Raw genomic sequence first — 12,802 nt, 5'->3', positions numbered from 1 at the left:
GAGAATGGTGATTAGACTTGTACATTAATTAGAGATTTTTGTTTTCCTTTTCAATGCATTTCAAATGAGAATGTCTTATAAGTAAAGGTTTGTCCAAAATACAGATTTCTTCATTCTAAACAAGAGGGTTTAATACTGACATATATTTATGTACAAGAGTAAGGCAATGATTGTTCTACTAATTTTAAGTATGTGTTTCAAAAAATAAATAGACTGTGAATAAAGGAAATAGAAGTGACCAGTTGTGACTGTATCTGACATATATGGCATATTTCCTATAAATTCAGTTAATTCGTAACTAGATCCCAGGGTTAATCACCTCACAAAAGTGGTAGGTGAAAAAATGTATTTTCAGCTTCCTATTTTTAAACATTGTGAACTTTCTAAAGATGTTTTACCCTGAAATTTTAAGAATCCATATGTATTTATAATTTTGTAGCCTTCTTATGTTAAAATCTGTAGTAACAGAGCTTAAATTTCACTTGTATTGTACTTTGGACTGTGTATTTAAATGCAAAATCTGCATAAATCCTCTTTAACACAATTCTTTAAATTCTTTTAAAGAATGCCAAGTAATACTACTTATTACAAATACAGTGAAGTGAAAACTTACTACACAGAATACATCAGCACAAACTCCTGATTCTGTCCCAGAAACCTCAGATAATATCATATAGATTATTCTGCTTAGCCTTTCTCAGCATGTTACCCATTATATCTCTTTGGTTTTAATTTATTGTTCAGCACTTCTGAAGTGTTTCTTCCACAGGGATCTTCCTGCTCTATGGGAGTAAAGTAAATGTGTCTCCCTGCCTAACAGTTGAACTGTGTTGCGATAAATTAGCTATAAACTGATTCAAACAGATGTAATATTAAAATTTTTCACCGTAAAATATTTGAAAACTCTTGATGGTGGATGACCTGATAGTTTGTGCGAAGAAGGAGAGATTAGGAGTGATGGCAGGTAGATTTGTTCATCCATTTTCATGGCACACCTTTCTTGAGTCTTGAGGCATATGGCACACTCATACAAATTGAAACCACAGCACAAATGCAAAGAATGATTGCCCATTAAAATGGTTGTATATTGTTATGGCTTTGATACAAAATCTGCCCCCTGTTGTTTTTTGCATCTGCTACTCTTCCATCTATCCCCAAGCTTTAAAACTTTAATACACAGTATATAACCCTTAAGTATTTTTTACCAGATTATGTTAATCCTTTTGGGAACTCAAGCTATGTCATTGTTACTTCAGTCTTGGTTTTCTGAGGTATATGCTGAGATATGGTGCCTAGAATTTGTACCTGTCATATTCATTTAATAAAAAATGAATAAAACCAATGCTTATAATACATCTTTTGGGAGAAATTAAGATTTTATTAAATTTTATCTGTGAACACAGAGATTAAGTTCCCCTTTGTTTCCTCATGCTCGTACGTTTTCTATATAAAATCAGTAGTTACCTAAATTTTATGGATATACTAACATGAATCCTGTTAATTCCAAAGGCCTTTTTATTTGCTTAAATGTTGCAATTTGCTGACCAGATTTCATGTTTGAGATATAAACCGAAGTTCAGTGAAGGACATAACCTGACACTGTTTCCATGTTTACAAAGTGTATCCAGAAGAGAGAACTTCTTAGACAATATTCATTGTAATAATAATTTTAAAAAAAAAATTATCATCTTAAATATAAAAATAGAACAAATAAGTTTAAAAGAGGAATCTTACCAACATATTGTTCCTAAAAATATCATTTAGGCTGTAATACAAGATGATTTGTATGCTTTTGCATAATTATATTACTTATATGCTAAGCATTTCCACAGCATATTGTTTTCACTTTTCTTTTTTAATTTGAAAAAGTAAAATTACAGTTCCAGTGTAGGAACTGATTTTTTGTTGTTGCCATTGTATTCTCATTCATATTTGAATAGCCAATGGGGCAATCAGATGAGAATGTAAATTGTTTCTTTGGCTTGATATTTGATTATATATAGTCCTTAGTAAAGTCTGTTTTTTTGTTTTTAGCCTCCTATTATCACCTCATACCATCAATATGTAGTTGGAGAAATCTGCCTTTTCTCTATCACAGGTCAGAATAATTCCAGTCATCAAATTACTTTGATAAATTTGAGGTACTTTTGCTTAGGAGTGGACTCAGATGCTTCCCTGCTGAGTGTCAAACACATTTTCAAACCCATTTTAATAGCATTTTCACTGTCTGAGTTTCAGCAGTTTGGCACTGAGGCACTAAGGAAGGTTGACCTACAAACTGTAAGTCATTAAAATCTTTACCCCTCCTGGCTAGTATGTCCATTACTTTTGGGGCTGGTTAATAGCACTTAATGCTTCCTGATGGGAGAGCCCTATTCATAAAATTGTTTTTATGAAGTCCATTCTTCAACTGTGCTCTAATGGTGCTACTTCTGCTGGTTATTTTGGGGCAAGGATATTAAGAAGTTGGTAGCAAAATAATTTCTGTGGTTATTGCATATTGTTAACCATCTGATTTCTCAGCTGGGCTGAACTGCAATCTAGGGTGACATGATCTTATTGATTATTTTTCCTCTAATCTTAATCTGCAGTATTACTACTTGGAAATAGAAGGCATGTTTCCAGATACTCTGACACCCAAATTTGGGGGGATGGATATAATTCTGTTATATATAAACTCTACTGTAAGGCCTCACTTGATCATAAGACCTTGCAATGCTACTCTTAAGTCTGTGTTTCTCTGGTTTAGTTTCCATCATGTCTTAGCCTCTTCCTGACAGAACTCCAAATCATTGCTCTACCTTCTACTAATTGCTTCTACAAGCTTTTTTAGAGTTTTGCTTTACTATAAATATTTTATGCTTCATTATTTTATTAAGGAGATAATGCAAGGCAAGCATAGCAAAACAGCTAAATTACTTCAGGCTTTTCATTCTAACACATCATTTGTGTTGCAAATCCTTTGAAAATGGTAGAAATCACTGTTTTGTCATAGTATCTCCCATGAAAGCTGAGCCTCCATTATGTGTTCTGGGTTTGGTAAACACTTACGGGCTAAGTGACTCTTCCTGCTATGTCTCTCTTCTAGCTTTTTCTCCTCTTTAATAAGAGAAAGCTTTCTTTCTCATTAAAAATTAAATAATAATTTAAAAAAATATTTTCTGTTATTTTTCACTCCTGCATTGATAGGGCACTCTGCTTTTCCAGTGGCATTTCTTTGTAAAGAACCATTTGTTGTCAAAGATTTAAGGTCAGTGGCCTTTCTTGTATTTTTTTCCAAGGTGTGACCACCATGAAGATTAAAGAGTATCTAGGATAAATATTTATGCTTAATTATTACAAAATATATAATTTAAAATGTCTGTTTGAAACCTGGGTTGAGTGGTACAATTCAAAGGAAAGAAATGCTCAAACACTGTACGAGTTAATGCTTTCACAGAGGTTTATCCTCAGTGTCTCCCATACAACTTGTGCACAATTCCAGTTAGTTTTCATCAGACCTATATTTACTCATTTATTCTGAAAATCAGGAGTTATGTCCATTCCTTACACATGTGTGTAACGTCTATGGCTGTATGGAGGAACTGGTAAGTTAATTTCAAACAGTACATTTTTACAGCAGAAATATTATTTAGGACTCTGAGTGTTTCACTGACAGAAGACTAAACTGCATTAAATATTGCCAAACGTAGATGTTAATTACAAAGAATTCATTGCTGAAACAGACCTTAAAGCAGGAGTTTCCAGACCACATATTGCAAGCCTACAACACTGTTAGATACCTTACATTGCTTGAGCTTAGAGTTTTTTGAATTGGTTAGGTTTTCTTTGCTGTTGCTTCTGTTTTTCTTGTGAAAGTGTGTTTTCGCAAGAGAGTGAAAAGTGTGTTTTCACATAGAGAACTACAGATGCACATGTAAGTGAAAAAGTTGTCCAAACTGCTCAAAGGTTTTCACACTTCATTAATTTTTTGTCAATGACTCTTAGATCAGAGAAATTTCTCTTAATCTTGGTAGTTTAAAAGTGTCCCTAAAGACTACAGTTTTTGAAAGCTTACTACAGAATACCAACCTTCAGGTTTACCATTTAAGGTATTCACTATTTCAGATATCAGTCATTCCTGGACAAACTCTCAAGTCCATTTTTCTCCATTTGCTTAAGCAAACTCTTCTCGGCACTGTTTTGTTGTTTGGTTTTTGTTTTTTTTAATTTCTGTTTATTTGTTTATTTGCCTGATTTTTTGAAAAAAGGTACAAATTAACTCTCAAATTCTTGGAGAAACTTACTTCTAGAAATGACCATTTAGGAGGTGGAAAGGAGTAATTTTTCTAATGCAGACAGACTGCAGCTAAACACTGATAACAAAGATAATCATACTGGATTAATTAGTTCTCCATCTAGTCCAATACCCTGTATTTGTAAAGGAGCAAAAGCTGTATTGTAAGACTGGAGCTACTGTGTAGGTATACAGTTCACTTCAGTGTTTCTTTTACAGAAGTAACATACATGATAATAGTTAAGTGACAGTTTAAAATGTATGTTGTGCACATCACCTAATTTAAGACAAGACAGGAAGCCTCTAGCTTGTGGCATTCACAAGTACATTCTCTAAGGGACAGAAGTGAATAATGACACCATGATGTCCAAACCTCTTGCTTTTCTCATGTATTGCTAACTTCTACCTATGAAAGGTTGAGTACTGCACTTTTTATGTATCTGTTAGTATGGGAAGACAGTCCACTGTCAGAGGGACTACAGCACAACATGTAGAACTAAGTTTGCTAATACCTTCAGTCTGCTGAAAATTATCTTTCACGTTTTCATATGTACTTTGTATTAATTTGTATGCGAGACTGTACTTGGAAAGGAAAAGGACGAAAGTTACATGATCTGAGCAGTGGATCATATTTATATTTATACTGTTCAATATTCAATGTTCTTGCATATGCAAAAGCACTTAGAGTGTCTGGATTTCCAATTATATGATATATATGTTCATTTTTCCCCCCAAAATAATGCTTTCCATGACTCTATTTCTTTAAGCCTTCTTAAATGCAGTTGATTCCAAAGTAATAAACAGTATATTGAGTTCTGTAAGTCATCATTCTGATTTTGACACATTATTTTTACAGAAAAAGGAATAAAAATATGGTATTTCTATTTTTTAAAAGATTGTTTTAATTTAATTGTACTGCCATAAGGTTGTTTTATGTTTTATAACAGGCATGTAAATCTTTGCAGAATTACTGTATAACCTTTTTGTCAGTAGGGACTTAGCAAAGCCCCAAAGCCACAGTAGTAAGGCAATAATGGAGAAGTCACTATAATTACAGAATTTTCCTTCATGCGTTCAGCCAGTGACGTCTAAAAGTTGTGAATGTTTCATTTTCTTTTTCAAATTCAAGGAGTCTTTTAAAACTTAATGCTAAAACAGATGAAAGACAAATGTGGATTGAAATCAATTCATATTTCAGACTTGAAAAACTTACTGCTTTATACATCATTACTTCCATTTGCTTGCTTCTTTTTAGGGCTTTGCTGAGCAATATTTATTTCTCTTATCTCTTTATTTATGTACTTAAAAAAATTCAACACAGCAAAGCACAACTGAACTAACCTGAGTGCCAACAGAGCTGGATTTGAGGTGTTTATTTTTTTGTCTAAATGATTAATTAATTCCAAACATACCTGTTCTAACATTGTCCAGCAATATAGGTACAACAGAGAAATGAAGTCATGATGTATTGGCTAAAAAACTGGCAGAGAAAGTAAAGTGGAAAGTTTCTTTTTTATTTTTCAGTTAAAAAGTTTATGAAGAGAGAACTTCTACAGATATTTTACAGAAAAAAAACCTTTAAGTAGTACTGTATTGCTGTTCAATTTCTGATTAAAATATTTTAAGTCTCACATGGAATGGCAATTAATGTTTACATTTAGTTGCAATGACAATATAAAAATATCTGAATTATTTTGTTATATCTAAATTGTTTCTATTTGTTCTGTATATTATCTGAATTCATATAGATATTTCCAAACTATGCAACTCTTGCCTTTGAAGAAATAAGGGGTACTGTTATGAACAAAGTACATCCCCAAAATCTGAGGAAACCCTTGCTCTGTTTTTCCTTCTCTTGGTCCATAATTAAGATGCAATTAATAATCAACTTCTGATGAAAAGAAAAGCTCTGTAACATTGGTAAAATCACTGAATAATTTAGATCACTGGAGGTCTGATGTGTCATCCCCACTCAAAGCAGGGCTGGCTTTTCAAGATAGATCCAATAATGTGATGGAAATGTCTCTTGTATTATGAATTTGAGCCTGAAATGGGTGCCTTAGGCCTCGAGCCTGCTATTAGCAGTGTTGCTAAACCAGCCAACATTCTTTTTAATAGTGTCTTCTAAGAGAATCGGAGCCACCTATGATACTGCAATCTAAATTCCTAGTTTGCTGGCTTCCGCTTGCATACACGATTTTGCGCAAAAAAAATGAGGCCTTTGGTTAGAGATTAATAATTTACTTATTTGGCAACTTCCTCATTGAGTTACAGGCAAGCTTTAACATAAGCACAAACATTACCTGTGTTTTAAAATGCTAGATTGATCTGAATAGTTCACATTTCTTTGTTGTCTTCTTCACAGTGCCAGGATTTCCCTACCCTGCTGCAACTGCAGCTGCTGCTTACAGAGGTGCACATCTAAGAGGCCGAGGTCGCACGGTGTATAACACGTTTCGTGCAGCAGCCCCCCCTCCTCCAATTCCAGCCTATGGCGGGTAAGGCGATCAGCTTTTTTTACCTATTAGCATGAATCTCCAAGGGCTACAAACTATTTGTGACTGTGGTGCATGCTGATCGTGTTTCACCGCAGAAACCAACGCAGCATGCAACCAATCCCAGGGCTGGAAGTGGTGCACCTTGCACGGAGTATTGAAAAATGACTGTAATTTGTACTGCCATGGTTGGTGGCCTTAAGCATTTCAGATGTCAGATATTGTTATGTAAATGTTCTTAGAAACTGAATGCTTTGCAACACAGAAATTGTTTCAGCCAAAGGTATATTTTTGATGATTGCAAACATCTGGTTATTAAGGAGGTTGGATCAAGTTTACTGCTTTTTCTTCAAATCATCCACTGCAAGTTGTCTCTGGACCTGAAAGCTTAGTGGTGGTTTTATTATTATTTTTTTTTTATTGCAGTTTGTTTAGTTTTTCCAGTTGACATCTTTACCACAATAGAAATTTGGGGTTCTTCTCTCAGGGCCATGTGTTTTTCAGTACATTTGCTTGAATAATACCTTAAGATTTCACTGTCAGTGACCTACATTTACTAAAACCAAGTAGAAAACTAAGGAACAAAGGAGAGAAATTCATAGTAATAATTTCTGGAATCTCAATAATCTTCTGTAAATTCAGATGATTTATGTACATTTTATTAGGTATATTTTTGAGGGAAAGAAGGAAGAAACAAATTCTCGCTGTAGCTCTGTAAGTGCTGACACAGAAAGGCTTTGTATGCTGCATACAATATTTAAAAGTCCTAACACTGTCAAAGGATTTTCAACAATTAAGAATCAGGAAGTTTTGAAAATCAGAAAACTTGGCAGAATCCAGGCCAGAACAGTATTTTGTCATAGAAATTTGTGGTAGATATGTCACTACCTCTCTGTAGAGCAATCAGTTCTTTCTAAGAAAAGGTCAAGAAGGGTTTGCAAATTTTTGGATGAAGGTGATCTCTCTCTCTGCCCTCACTAAAGTCCTGTTCCACAGCTCATCTGCGCTCACTGCGGATATTCCCTTATAAGGGAGCTTGCAGCACAAGATTGTGCTATGTTCCTGTCCTACTTCATTACGGTAGAAGATGGGTGCCCTTCACTATTTCCCTCAGTTTCTCATGAAGACATTGTTCTGTTAGGCCAAAAGGCATGTATTTTTCTAGACAAATTTGTAAATCTAGTCAGTCAGCCATTGTACTAATTTTTCAGGGACAGGCACTTTGACCATTCCTTCATATTGGACAGTTATCACCTCAGAGGAATAAGATGTTCTAACAATGAATATAAAAATGATGTCACAGAATCAGGTTATTTTGTAAACATATATTCTATTTTTTTAAGTCTTTTGTGTAGTTTAATAAGCAAAATAATATTAATTTAATAAGCAAACCAATATTACCACTACTGGAGAGACACCATGATTTTTGAAGATTGCCTGAGTTACCCTTGGACAAGGATGGTGTCCCCACAAAGTTACCCTGCTGTTGCCCGGACTCTCCTTTAGAGTTAGTGCAGGTATTTGTGCATGGCAATGATGGTAACAAGTTTAGAATGCCCTACAAGAGCCAATTTCAGTATGAACATCTCAGCTACAAAATGGGTACTGCATTATAAAGAAAGTGGACTCTTTCCATCTCTACTTAGTTTAAAAATAAATTCTTAAATTTGAGCACAGTGTATAACATGTAGCAAGATAACAACATGGGTTATTACAAGTTTCATGATGTCACGAACATAATACCTTAGTTTAATACAAAGTCATAAAGTAATAGAATACATACCAGCTATGTGAAATAGTTTTTGAATTGGAGAATACTTTTTTGGTTAGTATATGCAAAATTGGTAAATACTTTCAGAGCAGTAAGTAACTTAAATTTGCTTTAATTTAAGGAGCCACATGTGAGTGCTATGTGTGTGTTATGTAAATTCTTATATTTTAGTTAGCACAGTGACTTAGCAGGATGAATTAAACTTCCAAGTGTAATACACGTATGTTCTCATGTAATTGTACTGCTGAGTACAATTCAGCATCTTTAGGTAGTAAGCTAGATGTAGAAGCGTTGTAAACTCTTGTACCTTAATACAAAAGTTTTGCACTGCAGTCAAGTTCAGCAGTCAGAACTGGATTCCAAGAGGTCAGCACTCGTAAGTTATTTTGCAGGATGGTTTGACAGTTAGGTTGGATGGATCTCACCTACTACCTTCATGACCGGTATTTAAAGCTTACTTCGGAGGGAGCCATGCATGGCATCAGTAAGAAGTCACAACCTCCATTTTTCTGATGCCTTCCAGCTGTCTTTGAGATGAACCCTTAGTAATCTAGGGCTCACTTTGCCAGTCAGTATGTTTTCTAACACAATTTGACTCTGCAAAAGTTTTAAATTAGTAAGCTTTGTCTCAGTTTAGATTGGTCTTAGTCCAGATATTTGTCAGATTTAATTTTTTCCATTGACTTATGCTTTATAAAAAGGCACTGCTTTCTGACACACAAAACAAATTTCCAGCTTTTGTAACTCACGTCTCAGTGCAGAAATAATACATACCTCTGTGGCACTGATACACAGTTGGATTAATAAAGCTTTATTTCAAAACAATTTCTTTGGCTTAGTGTATTAGATCTTGTGCTAGTAACTTCACTGATACAATAGTACAATTTGGAATTTCTTTGCAATGCTTTGTTCTGTGCTCACCCATTATGTACTCTGACCTATCAAAGAAGCAAAAAGGAATTTTCATCAGAAAAAAAATCCTTAATTAATGAGAATAAATTATAAGAATGTGGTTTTCAGTCACAATGGGAGTAAGAGTCAAGGAAAATTACAGAGATAATAAAGAGATCACAGAGAATCAATCAACTTTCAGAAGGAAGCAAACAACGCGGAATATCATTTGTTAATAAGAAAAATGGAAAAATTTTGAATGCTATTTCACAATTCATTTATTAACAATTTCTAATTTTTCACTGAAGGAAGGAGCCCAGCCTTAGAGCCAAGCAAACGATACTAAAATATTCTCAATCCTTTAAAAAAGAAACAAAACACTTGTTTTGTAAAATGGCAGATATAACTTTAACTATAATTTACATTAAATTCCAGCAATATTTAGCTAGAAAAAATATACTTTTCTTTTTAAAAAAGAACCCACATGTAAGTAAAAAATATAAAGGTGCAGTTTGAAATTACCTTTTTTATTTTACTTTATTTTATTTCATTAACCTTAGCTTATAACTGAAATGAAATGAAACTGAAATGATCTGAAATAATATTCTTCATACTTACTTGCTTATGTTACAAAGTTTGGAACTGAAATGGAATCATTTTACTTTAAATTTGGAAATCAACTGTAAAGCTAAGAACATGTATTTCCTAGACTAGTCTGACATGCTTCTTACTAGTGCTTATCTCAGCAGGACTGTCTCAGGATTCCCTGCTCTATAACAAAAGCCTTCTTTCTATCCAGTCTCCCTTGAATCTGTAGTTGTTTGCTGGTGCCCTGTCTGATACTGGTTGTGACTTCTACTTAGAAAATTTTTATCAACAAAATTAAGAAATGGCAATGCATTCCAGGCTGTAAGGAAATCTAGAAGACCTTGTGGTCATTAAGCAGAACAAGGTAGTGTGATTCATACAGAAACCTCTCTTCTGCTGCACCTCACAGTTACTGGAAACAGCAAATATGGCATACTTTGCTAGGTCTGAGGAAAATTGTTGAATATAGCCATATTTAAGACCATTGTTTTCCTATAAATCAAAGAACAGCATACATGCTTTAAAAGGTGTCATTTAAAAATCAAATCAGTGTTCATGAGATATGTAGCACTACATAAATAATTAATGGATCCTTTTCTTGCGAGTGAGGCATTTCGCCAATTCCTTAAGATAGTATCTTGTTTATTAGCTCATGGAAAATACTTCATTTTTAAGATCTGTGGCATCATTTCTAATATCTTGAAATACTACAAAGTACAGCTCACTCATAACTTCACATGCATAATTAATTTATGTACCATAAAAACCTACTGAAATTGAAATGAGGGAGTAAAGTTTCATTTGTGTGAGAAAACTGAACACTGAAATTTAAAGAGTTTGAAGATCTACACTGCATGGATAGCTTAGCTTCAACGCTGTGCTGCAGGAAGAAGAGAAGCAAGAGATGGTTGTGTTGTGTATGGCATGAGAGGTGCACAGAGGTCAGTATGGGAGGATGTAGCTGTGAGGCTATGACCTATTGCCTGCTTACTCCCAGACCTCCCCGGGAACTTCACAGCAAGATTGGTAACTTGATTGATGAGGAGCAAAGCAGTTACTATTTTAAACTAAGTTCCTTTCATACCTTCTTTCTTGGGACAGCTTCCATGTGGGAGGATTTGAGCTTACTGTGTCTTTGACTTTTCTTGCAGGCTTCCTTGTGGGTACTAGATAGTGTTTTGTACAAAATAATTTTTAAATTATGAAAAAAAACCACAAAACCCACATCATTGTAAAAAAAGCAGTGTTTTCTTGGCTTGACCTATGTCTGTCCAGGATTGTATATTTTACTGAGGAAGTGCCTGCTAACGGTGTAAGAAATGTCCTAATAAAGCAGAAGCTACTAGTAAAGATACTCTTATGACAGATTTTGGATGCAGTTGGCAGTACTTACATTGCCAAAAGAAAGGAGAAAGAAGCAGGTTTTGTTCTTTGGCGAACTACTGAAAGCAGGTGATCAGATTCGGATACCTGTATTTGCTTTTGAACTCTGCAGCAACCAGTAGCTCAGCATTCTTGAAAAGTATTCACCAAATAGTAAAACATCATGAGTATGATGCTCCATCTTTATACTGCTGTCAAGAAAAGCCAGTGTCACTGTGTGTCTGGTAGTATAGTAGATAGTAGTAGTTGATAGCAGTATTAGTAAAACTAATGAGAAGCCCTTCTGTTCCAGCATCATTTGCCTCAAGTTCTTCACAAGTTTAATGTGTGATGACTTTGTCTTCACATTTCACCTCCACTCCTTCCAGTTCTGATGACGCTAACAGAGAATTAGCTTTCAGTACTTATCTCCACTTCTGGGGTCTTTCCTGGGAAAACAAGGGATAGCAATATGCTTTTTTCTCTTTGAAAAGAAGAATAAGTAAAAACCCTAACCCTAAACAAAATTGTGAAGTTGGGGAGGGTGGAGAAGTAACAGAGCCTATTCAGAAAATGTTCCTCTATGTTCAAATAATTGTGTTGAAGTGCTACATTCTAACTGATTTAAAATGAAAAAGAAGCTTTATTTTCCAACAACTTATTCTGAATTTAATAAAGAAGGATAATTAATATAAGCTACAAGACCTACTACAGTGGTTATGGCTTTTTCCAATGCATTTTTCTGGGCCCACAGAAACTACCTCTTACTTTGGACTCTGTGCTTTGTATACATGTGCCATTGTTAGAACAAAAAATGTGTTTTGCACTGCATAGTGATTTATGTCTCCCAACTTTGTTCTATGCAGCAATGCTCTCAATTAATTTTACAAAGCAGTTTATATAATATATTCATGGCAGAAAATGTTGAAACTGGAAAGGAAAGAACCTGGAACTGGAGAACATTCTGAAAAGTTGAAACAGCCTCATACAAGAGTTTCAGTTCTGTACTCACAACAGTGGAAGTTGTGCTATTAAGGGTGTTGAAAGTTGATAGTTTAATACTCTTTATTTTATTTAGTTTTATTTTAAATAAAGTCATAGTTACATCATCATCTATTATTTGTTACACAAAGGCTTCATATAAAATATTTCATATAAAATGTGTACTGTGATTTCTGAGACCATAAATTGGAAAATATGTGTAGGACAGTGAAGGTGACCCTACTGGCAATCAGAAATCAGAGAACTTTTGTTTCTCAAGTGCTTTCTCTTAGTTGTGATGGAGGGTAAATAGCAAAGTATAACCAAGACTCCTATTGCAATGAATGAAATCATGATTGTAATGCCTGTTTGTTACACTGAATCAATCATTCCATGCACTTAATCTGCCTTGGGTTATTTATGTTAACTTGTGCAGTT

At 34.4% G+C, this 12,802-nt stretch overlaps 1 protein-coding gene across 16 annotated transcripts in view; it reads left to right on the top strand.

The window, feature by feature from the left end:
- The window catches only part of RBFOX1 (RNA binding fox-1 homolog 1), a 1,419,204-nt gene that overhangs the window by 1,360,907 nt on the left and 45,495 nt on the right, over positions 1-12,802 (top strand). For all 16 annotated transcript variants that reach the window (XM_064461968.1, XM_064461967.1, XM_064461969.1 and 13 more), the window contains one exon: positions 6,642-6,774. In XM_064461968.1, coding sequence (XP_064318038.1) covers positions 6,642-6,774 — 133 coding nt within the window. The remainder of the gene's footprint in view (positions 1-6,641; positions 6,775-12,802) is intronic.

Source organism: Phalacrocorax carbo, chromosome 10 (assembly GCF_963921805.1).
Source record: "Phalacrocorax carbo chromosome 10, bPhaCar2.1, whole genome shotgun sequence".
Lineage (NCBI taxonomy): Eukaryota > Metazoa > Chordata > Aves > Suliformes > Phalacrocoracidae > Phalacrocorax > Phalacrocorax carbo.
The sequence above is the reverse complement of the archived record's forward strand: the minus strand, read 5'-3'. Positions and strand labels throughout refer to the sequence as shown.